General features: G+C 41.5%; 1 protein-coding gene across 1 annotated transcript; it reads right to left on the reverse strand.

The window, feature by feature from the left end:
• Positions 1–8176, reverse strand: LOC121417204. Its single transcript, XM_041610821.1, has 2 exons — positions 1730–8176; positions 1–1224 (listed from the first exon to the last, which is right to left on the reverse strand). The coding sequence occupies exons 1-2, from the start codon at positions 8115–8117 to the stop codon at positions 392–394; spliced, it is 7221 nt and encodes a 2406-aa protein (XP_041466755.1). The 5' UTR covers positions 8118–8176; the 3' UTR covers positions 1–391.
• Positions 8177–12064: the final 3888 nt, after the last annotated feature.

The following is a 12064-nucleotide window of genomic DNA, read 5'->3' on the forward strand; positions in this document are numbered from 1 at the left end:
TGAAAACTTGCAAAGATTGGGTCGGCACTTCGTAAAATGGTATTATTTCTTCAATAAACTGTACCGCAATCTTATTAACATTAAACTTAACGAAGCGTATGCGTATTTTCCAGCTACCATGGAAACACACGTTAATAATATTGTACAGTTTAAAGTACGGGGAATAAAGCAAACGAAAACTAAACAGACTTCAAAGACCGCCAAAAACTAAGGAAGACTCCTTTATTGCGTCTGCGCAAAACCCACCGATAAGCGGAAAGCGCTCCTCGCATGCAGTTCCAAACACATGAAACAATCACGATGAGAGTTATAAGGGATCTGAGTAGCCCAGCTAGTAAACAAATAGTCGAGTTCATGGGTATCACAATGACGTAACATAAGTTTAAAACATTCATTCAAATATATCAGGACTTGAATCGTTTCTGTAGTACAAGTGGTTCCCGTTGGATAGTGCATCTGTAGCTGGAGAGCAACTTACTACAAACCGTCTACCACTCGGCTTAGAAGCCTCACTGGAATTCGAAGAGAGGCCTTGCACTACTTCTTTCGATGTGGGCTTATGTTTCTTTACCAGAGATTTGCCCTTCTTAGAGTCTCCATATAGGAATTTACCAGATTTCTTCAAAGACACTGAACTCTGTGGTCTGTTCAAATCTTTGTGTTCGTCCATATCTTTGTGTTCCTCTTGTTGCCTTGAATGACTGCCATTGGAATAGTCTATACACTGACCATTTGCTTCCGTTGTTTCGCAACGCTCACTATCTTTCATGCCATCATTTTGCTTTGGTACTGCTGCATCTTGCTGCTTGTCCTCAGCAGCTGTCCCTGGGACGGGGGAGTCCAATGAAATTTTTCTTAGTTGCGAAGGATTAAGGAGGAATGGTCCTGGAAGATCCGACTCCGGAGAGGACGGATTCGTCTCCATATTATTGTCCTTGTTGGCCACCACGAACAGTGTCTCAAGGGTATGGTCATTTCCAGCAGCCTCCCTTTTAAGTCTCTTCATTCTCTCCTTCTCAATGAGCTTGGCCAGAGGAATGTCGTCATCAGGATCCTCTTCTTCATGGATTATGGTTGGCCAACTCATAACCCTGTTCTGTCGTCTCCTGTTCCTGGCAGTTGCCTTGGGTGCAGTTAACATCCTTGGCTCCCTGAGGTCTCCTGCGCCACTTATCTGCCAGCCTGTCGACGTCCCTACCGCCACAGAGTCTGCCCTTTCGCTACCTGGTTATCGATTAGAAAAGAAATAGGTTGAACAATACCGTCCTACCCGCGCCACAACTCCGGCCAGACCAAAAAATATGTTTAGCCCAAGGTTACTTGAGAATTTAGTTCAGAAATGCTCAAACATCTGTGTCGAAGTTTACTTTCTATTGTACAAAGCAATGAAGTTCACTTGGTAAATATCTATTATTTAATTGACTTGGAGATTCTTTTTAAAGTATATGCTTATTTGATAAACATACTCAAAAGAATACATGTTTTTTATTCTACTACTTGTCCGACATTCTCTGACGCCATTTCAACTAATATATGTACTGACATACTTGAAAGATGGACCATAGCATATTAATATTATTATTGTCTTGCACCGCCTTTTCATTAACCATTTTAAAAATATAATTGGCAATTAAGTGATTGTAATTGTTGCTGATTCTTTGATAAATAGATCACAGCTTTATTATTTTGCACACCCTTTACACGAAACGTTTACAAATATAACATTTACCTGATCGTCCACTGTCCCCTTCATCGTGTGGGTCGTTCCTGTTCATGACATCTGCTGAAATGTCAGGGGAGATTGCGTCAGTAAGGTCATTCGCTGATGCAAGTTCCATCCTCGTGGGCCACCGTCTAAGGTTTACCTCAGGTTCTTCCGCTGGGATATATTCATCTTCAGTGCTTAGGGATGGTGGAGATGCTGTCGTCGAGGAAGAGTGGTAGGAGGGACCAGATCCAACTGTGTTTGCGCTATGTGACGTCAAGGTTTCTAATGAGAACTCAGTGCTCACCGATGCTTCCCAAGTGCTTGAAGATACATGACTTTCTTCGTCATAGCTTGGTGAAGTGTCAGTTGTGGTTTCCTTATCATTTGTTCTTCCTTCTACGGAGGGTGACTCGTTGTTCGTCATCTGAAGTATTACAGCAGAGTTGTTTTCATTAAGGGTTGATTCGACCTGAGGGTCAGTGCTTGATTTTGAGTCTTCGTTGGTAAGACTTGATCCCTGCTTCACCATATCATATCCTTCAAGAAGTATCTTCATGGAACTGGCAATTGCTGGTGGTAGATCCAGCTTGTCAAGGTCTTCTGAAGTAACGGGTAAAGTGTCAACATCGTGGCGATTTCCAGAGTATCTCAGAAGATCACTCCATAGTCCTAGCATCTTCGATTCCAGTCCTGTTCTTCTAGTTGTAGGAGGACTGTTGTTAGATGGCAGGATACTCTTTGCCGCAGTTACATCGGGATTACTAGTGTCATTTATCGTAGACCAGTAACACTCGTCCCAAAGTCGGGCTGATAATGACGCGAGAGTATTCCTTCTTGTCTTTTGGGGGATTATTTCCTTCTGTGGACTTTCCTCTTCTGACTGCCCTTCTAACGAATCATCTGATATAAGAACAATATCATTCTTCTTGGAATATGCCACCTTTGATTTAACTTTGCCTTTAGCTGTTGACACTTTGGTTCCTTTTCTTCCTTTAGACTTTGAAATCTTCCCTACGATTCTTTTCTTGCACCAGCCATAAGTTCCATGACCGCGTGTCTTAGTTGCAAATTTACGACCACTGCTGGCTTTACTTGGCTTCATAAACGACCTGTCTCCCGTTGTTGACTGTGGGTCTGTCATTGTCCCAGTGCTCCGAAACTTTTTCTTCTCTTTTTCCACAGGCTTGAGCTGTCGGAAGTTTTCTTCTACAGATATCAAGTTGTCGCAATACTCAACAGTGTCCTCACTTGAACTGGATTGACGTGATAAGACTTCTTCTCGCAAGGAGATCAGATCTTGTATATCATCAATCTGATTAGTTTCCCCTGTTGATTCGACTATGAGTGTGGGTGATCGTATCCGAGGTAGTTTCTCATGTGGTTTCCCGCTACTTCCTGTCGATTCCCGTCCCCTTTTTTTCGTCTGGCAGTTCTGATTGTCCGACGAAGAGTTATGGTTAAAACGAGAGAGGCAAGTAGGAAGAGAATTTTCTTTATTTTCATCTACCTGTACCTGACCTGTCATGGATTCTTTACGGGAGCCGATTCCCGTGTCATTGCTGTTGATTCTACTTTTGCGAGTTTGAACACCTCTCGAAACCATAGATACATATTCTCTGCCATCTTCACTGTTTGTATCGAAAGGCATCTGCATTCTTAGCTGGTTCTTCTGTTTTACCTGTGACCCTCCAATCCTTTTCTTATGTAGTTGCTTTAGCAACCACTGGAACTTTGTTTCTGAACTTCCTCCAACCTGCCTGGTGACATTGATGTTACCAATACTAGTGAGGTTTCCTCGGATAACTGGATTTCCATAAACATGCTTTATCAGTCTATGTGTTTCCTTCCCAGTATTTCGAAGTTTTTCTCCCTTTCCACTTGTACAACTAATCTGTTGCTCACTTTCACTTGAACTGGAACTCTCTAGGTAATTGCTGCAAGGATCTTTCACAGAAGACCTTGGAAACACCCGATTCCACGCTTCTTTAACCATTTCCCTTTCTCGCATATCTTCTTCACGGACTTGCTCCTTCGTTGGTCCAGTGAATACGGCACGTTTCTTTTCTCTCTGGGAGCCCTTCTGTGTCTCGTTTCTTGATCCAGTGCTAGTGTCATCTCTGTTGTTTGTTTTGCTCGTAACAAATTTTCCGCTGCTATTTGATGATTCTTTAGAGCATCCGAACTTACTCTCTGACGTCATGACCTCAGTTGCTTTTTTGCTTCTGTTGACGTTCCTATTAGTTTCAGAACTATTACTCTCATTATGAAAGTTTTCACTGGAATCTGCTTTATTCACGTTCCCCATGTAGCACCCAAGTGAATTACAGGATTTTTCTTGCAACAATAGTGTGTCTGCCTCCTTTGTGATGCCGTTACTGTGGGGTGAATACTTACTTTGGGTGCCCTCCAATGATGCCGAGGAGGAATCTTCTCTGTTCCGCACCCTTTGCAATCTCAGAACAATCTTTTCGGTTGAGGCTCCTGCGTTTGTATCAGGTGGCTGTAAGTGGTACTGCTCTCCTTCGGGTGACCCGTTACTCAAGTCACACCCTAGGTCCGTCGACACCGTCGTTGTTGAACTTCCTTGTGGGGTATCACCGTCCTTCAGTGTTTCTGGATCCCGCTCCTCCATTCCATTTCTTTTCGATTTGTTCTTGGCCTCTGCAGCTTTTTGACCTCGTCGTACATCACAGTGTGATTCTCCGTTTTTAATGGAAGTGTTTTCATTTATTCTTTCAAGCCTTCCATGTCTCTTCTTTGCCATTGCGTTAATACAATTGCGTAGGAGATTAGCGGTGTTAAATAATTTATCAACTGTCTCATCGGATCGTTTCATCTTGTTAGCGACACTCCCCGAAGATGGCACATTTGAATTTGTCAAATTTAATTTTTCAACTCCTTTACCCTTTACAGAGTTATATGTAGATATCACTTTGGCATCTCTATTGACACCTTGCTCCGCATTACTCATCCTATCATCAAGTTCCTTTGAAGTAGCAATCAGTTGCCGAAAGAAGAGATCTTCGACTTGCTTCAATCGTTCTACCATCCTAACACATTCTATTTCTTCCATTCGACCATGTTTGGCAATCAATACTCTAACACTCCTCAGTTCTTTGAGTTTAGAAGTAACAGCTTTCTGGCGAACTCGTAACTCATCAACACTTTTACTCTTGAGTGATCCATGATCTTTTTCCCCTTCTCCACCCTTTTCTAGAGCATCTTTGGGCTCAGTGGGTGAACTCTCGACGTGACTGTCATCAATCTTTTGCATACTATCTTCAGAGACATTAGCATTTGAAGTGACAGACGGTATGCTTGCTGCCCGTATTTCTGCAGTTGTAGACTTGGGAGTTCCCTCATTTGAGGTTACAAGTGAAGTACGAGGAACCACGGTCCCAGCGTTCTTCCGTAATTGTGCTGTTGTATGAGCCATGTCTTGATCCTTCCGCAATATGGAAGGCTGTTGGATTCTGGATGTTTCAATCGACACATTCGTTGAAAGGGCATGCTGTACTTGTTTACAAACTTGATCAACCACTGACACGTTTGAGTCCACCTCAGTCTGATTTGAATACACGTTACCAACTTCATAATTTTTTGCCTGGTTCGATCCCATGATACCTTTCTCATTAGGAAGAATCATCACCAAACGTCCTTGGTCGTCTTTGATCACCGGAACATTGATGTATCCCAGCAACCCTTGTGGCGTGGGGGACAAAGCTGCTGTTTCAGTATGTACTAACTTCGTCGATTGGGTTCTTCCATTAGTTCCTAAGATGAAAGCTTGTTTTTGAGCTTGACTGCTTGTGTTGCGTCTTTGATCGAAGCACATCGTTTGATCCTTGTCGCGTTGATAATTCGTTTTGGAAGCAGTTCTACCTGCAATTTGACTACCAGTAAAGTCAGAACCGACGAAGTTTATATTTTGTCCTTGTTGGCCTTTGAACCCATGAAGGACGTTGCTTGGCAAAACGACCAGAGGAGGAACTGATAGACAAGCAGCATTGTTTACCTGGCTGAAAATAGATCTGTCTCCTTGAGAAATCTGCGTCGTTGGTCCTTTCATCTCTATTGGTCTTGGTTGCTTTTGAAGAAAGACATTGTTATTTTCAATCGTCTGAATCATACCTTGATTTCCGATCAAATTTAACACATTCCCTGTTGGTGTTACGTTAGCAGAAGACGTCACAATCAATGTCTGTTGTGGCGTGGGTTGGACATAACCTGGTGAAGGGGAAAGAACATATGTCGGTGTCGCTTTGACTGTCTTGGCAGGTGCAATTCGGGTATATTGCTGACTTGGTGCCACTTTCGGAGACGAAGAATGGCTAGAGTTGATCGCATGACTTTCCAATATATCTACTGGATCCTTTCTCTGCATTTGCTTAGGAGTACCATCAGGTTTAGGCACAGAGTTTGATTCCGTCAATGGTGTTTCAGGATCCATAGTCTGATGCACGTTCTCCTTTGCTTCCGTGTCTGTATGTCCCGATGATGACATACTTATGTCGACGTCATTTGCATGTGTCACGCTGGAAATATCTCTTGTCGAAGCGGGAAACTCAGAAGGATCAGACATAATGACTTTGGTTTCAAAGGAACTCACCGGCTCTATTTTCTGGCGTACACCAGGAATATCATGGGGCCTGTTATGCAGTGTTTCAACACGCGATATTGGTACATCAGGTTGACTTTTCTGGGGCATAATTTCCTCTTTGAATCCTGCAATTCCGGTTAATAACTTGGTTACAACAACTCCCTGTACATTTGCAATCTCTGTCGCTGAAGTATCAGGGCCTTCTTGCACTAAATCACTCTGCTCCAACTGCAGTGTACTCATGGTTGTCTCTTTGTCGGGCATTGACACTTGCTGCTTACTGCAAACAGCTTCAGAGGAAATGCGAATGACATGTTCCTTCCGCGATGCAGCTAAAACTCTCCCGTTATTCTTCAGATCAAGATTGGATATCACTGGCGGAAGACCGCCATGTCTTCCATGTGACTCTCCTTCCCTTTTAGCATCATTTGAGTTCGAATCGGACAGTCTGTCATCTATTGCTGCGTGGCTTTCTGCATGTCCTTCACCAGATTCGATAGACATACCAACTTCATTCATATCATCACAGTGGTTGTTAACTACATTTATATTTGCTGATCCTTTCTTCGCATCAAATGTATCGCAGGAAGAAGAACCACTCTCAAAGCTCCACATTTCTTCTTCCACCGTCTCGTCTTGGACGTCTTCAGTGGTAATCTTTGCCGAGGTTTGGTCACCAGAAGAATCCATTTTTTCTGGATCAGAATTGCCACTGCTTAAGGATTTTAATTTATCACTGTCGTGCTTATTTGGCGTAGAGCATCCCTTCATTGCTTCAGAAGAATGATGTACATCGGGACAGGTCCCGTCACAACCTTCTGAGCTCCTTCCATTATTAGCACTTTTGGGGACCGCTTCACTTTCACAATCATCCGGCAGAGCTGCTTCCATGTCTTGCAACAATCGAGTTGTTTCTGTAACCATTGTCTCCCTCCTCTCAGTTTCATTGATCTGCTGTAAATCAGGGGTGCTCGTCCTCCCCTTCAAAGCTTCTTCAAGCTTTTCGTTGAAATCGTTCATATTGTTTTCAAGTGATTTTGAGAGCCCTCTCTTTTCAGCTTCTTTCTCTGCTGCTCTTTCTTTCCTCTTTCGCTCTTCTTCCAAGTGCATCATATACACCGCCCTTTTTCTGAACATCATCTCCTCATCCTTCTTGCTCGGTCCAGATTTCTGCGGTTCCTTTTTCCCCTTGTTGTCGATTCCGTAAGAGTAGAGTTTATGAACATACGTCGGCTGGTACCCAAGATACTCTTTCGTTCTCCGATCATCAGACTGCTTAAGCAAACGATGTGATCGAGCATCTTTCTTGACGTCTGTCCTGGATGCTGAACTCGATTTGACGCCTTTCGTGCATTTTCGTTCTCCTTCCTTAAAGATATCTGATGCAAAATCGAAAATGTCTTCCGATCCCTTGACACTTTGGTCCAGCTTTCTGGTAGTGGCTTCTTCCTTTATGGGATTATCAACGGATTTCTTATCAACTGTTTTATGTCTTTGCTGCTGATCTGTTTTCCCATTTCCACTCCTATCTCTTCTGTTTCTACTGCCTTTGGTGTGGTGACGTGAAGAACCATGGGCTCCCTTCGTCGAGGATGATCCTGCGGGTGGTGATCTCTTGCGCCATGAACCTTCGTCGTCGGCCCGGGTTCCTTTAGACTCATAACGATCCCTTGATTTGTTATCGTCCGTCCGTCTCGATCTCGATTCATCAGAGGTTAGTGAACGGCGTCGATCACAGAGTTTCTCTGAGGATGAAGGAGACTTCCTCTGCTCTTCTTCATGGTGCTTCTTCCCTGACTTTGTCCGCATGCGTTTGTTCCTTCTGGAATGAGAGCTTCCGCAGCTTTCTTGACTACTCTTCGATACCGATTTGTGAACCTAGTGGACGAAACGAAATTAAAAACAATACGTTAGTGGACATTTGTCACTCCAAAGTCCACCGCGCACCTAACGAATAACCCACGATCCAATTTTCGAGCAAATGCTTGTTTTATGAAAATTTGAATGAGAAGTATCTTTTTATTCGACTTCATTTTAATTGTAATAATGTTAATGCTAAATTGTTTAATGACTGAGAGCCGTAATTTTGGAGTGAAGGTCTAATTGGTTTCAGATCTTAGCCAATGGTACGATTGCTAGGACTTCATTATGACTAGATATTGAATTCGCTCTTAGTCACAGATGTGAACTTACATGCAAGTATTTAACCGACGAGTTAGAACTTCAAACAGAAAGATGTTGCATAATTGTCTGTGTAAGCATCAAATATTTCTATGTTTTATTCTAAAAGTGTCTAGGGTCGCGGACCAATCGTTACATGTGCGATGGCCTTGAAATATTTTATAAATGCCATGAAAATAATGTCCTTCCGAATGCCCAAATATCTGAAACTAGCTACTCTCAGAGATTCAGAACGATGGAAGATTAGGTAGGTTTAAATCTTGGTACCTTGGGAAGTCCCGTCCCCATAAAATTTAAGATAGAATCCAACTCAAAATTCTGTTTCTAGAGGGTTTTTTTTTATTATTAAAACCAGATGAATCTGACGATTCTAAAAGCAAAATAGAACAAAAGAAAAGGGTCAAATAATACAGCACGTCCTAGGAAAAAAAAACGAAACAAAGTATTATTATAGTAAGAGCAAGTGGAATGCCTCTGGTGATCTCACCTGCATCACGCAATTCAATATAGTAGCATTGCTGACTTTGAAATCTACTATAATACATTAATTATTCACAAAACACACCATTCATACAATGATTCAATACTACGTTCATTAACATTTGACCTTGATCGTGTAATCTAAAACTTTGAAAGTCATGACAGCAATCTAATAGTTACCTCTAAAATTGCCAAAGTTCAATGTCCTTAAATGACCTTTGATTTTGGTCATGTGACCTGAAATAAGCACAGTATGTTCAGTGATACTTGATTATTCTTATGTCCAAGTTTTATTAACTAGACCAATAAAAGTTCAAAGTTATGACGGGAATTCAAGAAATACCCCCAATTTGGCCAAAGTTCATTGACCCTAAATGACCTTTGACCTTGCTCATGTGACCTGAAACTCAGGCAGAAATGTGGTTAAGTTTCATGAACTAGGTCCTTATGTTCTAAGACATGATGTCATATAAAAAACTTAACCTTCGGTTAAGAGTTGGTGTTGACGCCGCCGCCGCGCGCTGTCTGGAAAGCGGCGCCTATAGTCCCACTCTGCTATGCAGGTGAGACAAAAAACGAAATACAAACAAGTTTAAGAATTTAGGCTCTCCTCTTTCATCTGGTGCTATACTCTCATAAGAAAAAGAAATAGCTCCGTCAGCCAACATTAAACCCGTTTCAAATTTATTTTTATGTCATTTTAACGAAGAGCAGATCCTCAGTTGACTACCAGAATGTCGTTACTGCGTCTGACAGATGTTCCGTTGAAAACCAGAGGGTACGTTTACTGTACGAAGTCAATGGTGACAGCGCCCTTCTGGTTTTCAGCTGATAAAACATAGGACTTTCGAGACGTGGTTTTCATTATTAAATATCACCTGCCTAATGATTTTTTTTAGGATTTACAAATCTTCCTCATCCATGAAGAGTTACATATTATTTAAAATATTGCACCTGGCGAAAAAAGCCGCTTACAAGAAATAAAAAAAGATGCATCGGTTGTTGATTACATTGACCTCTATCAAGGGATGGATCCAGGATTTTCCAAAGGGGGGGGGGCACACTTTCCCAAGGAAAATTAGACATGCCCCTCAAAAAGAAAAAAAATCACCTAAGAATTAAGGTAATTTCGTACACAAAAAACAGCAACCTCTTTTGAAAAGCAAAAAAAAAAAAAAAGGTCCTCGCTTTCAAGAGGGGGGGGGGGCACATTTATGTTAGAACGGTGAATTTTTTTATTATGCCTTTCAAATGGGGAGGGAAGGGGAGGCATTGGCCAGTTTTGCCCCCTGGATCCGACAGTGTTTTTATGTTAATAATATCAGCAAATTTCTAGTTTTTGTAAAATCTCCCCAGCGAATGTCACTTTTCCAATTCAATACTAGATTTTTTGAACCTGTATGCCCGAAAACAGTTACGATGTGATGAATAAGAATGGATTTTATTGGACAGTTTTAACATGGTCTGAATGAAATATATCTTTTTTCGACTTCTCAAGCGGGGAATGGTCTAAAAATGGATTGAGTTTTAATCTGATAGTTGTTATTCGAGGATTAATAAAACCACGTAAAATTAATTGCCAACAATTTGAGATGGCGAATGAGCAATCGCGGTTAAGATCCCTTACTTTCAATTTTAAATTATTTTCAGCAGATTTGGCACCGCCGTTGTGGGGGAAAAAGGGAAAGAGACTGTCACTGACGGGGATTAATGCCCCCGCCGCCGGACGCCGTTACCATGGCAACAGTTTCCAGTACATGGAAAAAAAAATCAGCTTTGCCTGGCATCATTACCCCGAGAGCAATGCGTGAGCTAAATATGAGAATTGGTTAAAAACAGATGATGTAGTTCAAACCGCAAGATATTTTTCCTAATTTTCTGACATACTATATGTCGTTACCTCAAAACCAATGTGTGAGCCACATTTCATGAAAATTGGTTTAAAACTGATGAAGAAGTACTAACTGCAAGATTTTTTTAACCTAATTTGGGGCATATAATATGTTGTTACCATAGCAACTCGATTTCCGATACCCACAAATAATTTGTCTCGGACATCTTTACCTCAAAACAAATGAGTGAGCCAAATTTCATGCAAATTGGTTGAAAATTTATTAAGTACTTCTAACCTCCTGATTTTCACTCAGTCTTCACCATATAATGTGTCATTTATACCATGGCAACATGATTTCTGACACATGTCTTGAACACCTCAAGACCGGCCAAATTTCACACGAATTGGTTAAAAACCGAGGAAGCAGTTTGAACTGCCAGATTTTTGCCATATCTCGTTACCATGGCAACACATTTTCCGACACGTTCGAAAAATATGTCTTGCACATTTTTACCCCAACACTATAAAATAATTATGTGTGCCAAGTTGAGAATCGGTTAAAAACTGAGAGAGAAGTTCGATGCAGCGAAAGATTTGCAGCTGACCGACCGTGCACTAATCAAACTTCGTTTGGCGGGGGAATAAAAAATGCAAATATGAAAGAGGATGAATACAAGTTTGAAGATGCAATACAAGAAGAAAGAGAAAACGCTTCTACCTTCTTATTTTCCATTTACTTTTGCCGTGTTATTGTCCTTTTTTCCTATTCTTGTTTTTCCCTTTGCTCCTCAAACCCTTCTCTCCATTCTCCATTTTTGCCGAGGGCCACTTGCTAATTGCTCGAAAAAACAAACTAAAACAAAACAAGCTGAATGGAGGACCGGGGAGGGGGCGTGGGAGTGGAGGTGTCGGCAAATTAATAATGTCTCTGCGTTATTCCTATCTAGTTAAGAACTATTCTTGAAAATGACTGACTTCCGCACAACGTGAAAAAAAAATGCTTATACAAAACCCGCAAGATTTGTGCTTTAATGACTTGTTTTGTGAAAATGACTGATACGCCCGGGCTTACGGCGTAAGATCGGGTAGCACAAATATAGATGACATGAGTATTTTTTCGCAAGAGTGCGTGATTTCATGTTTATTTTCAAAGTGATAAGATAATGGAAAGCGCTACCTTATGCCATGTTGTCTCATGATTAGTCAGGATTCCAACTATGGGACGTTAGGAGGCATGCATATGAATGACGATGAATAATTT

The sequence above is a fragment of the Lytechinus variegatus genome, chromosome 6 (assembly GCF_018143015.1).
Source record: "Lytechinus variegatus isolate NC3 chromosome 6, Lvar_3.0, whole genome shotgun sequence".
In the NCBI taxonomy this organism is placed as follows: domain Eukaryota; kingdom Metazoa; phylum Echinodermata; class Echinoidea; order Temnopleuroida; family Toxopneustidae; genus Lytechinus; species Lytechinus variegatus.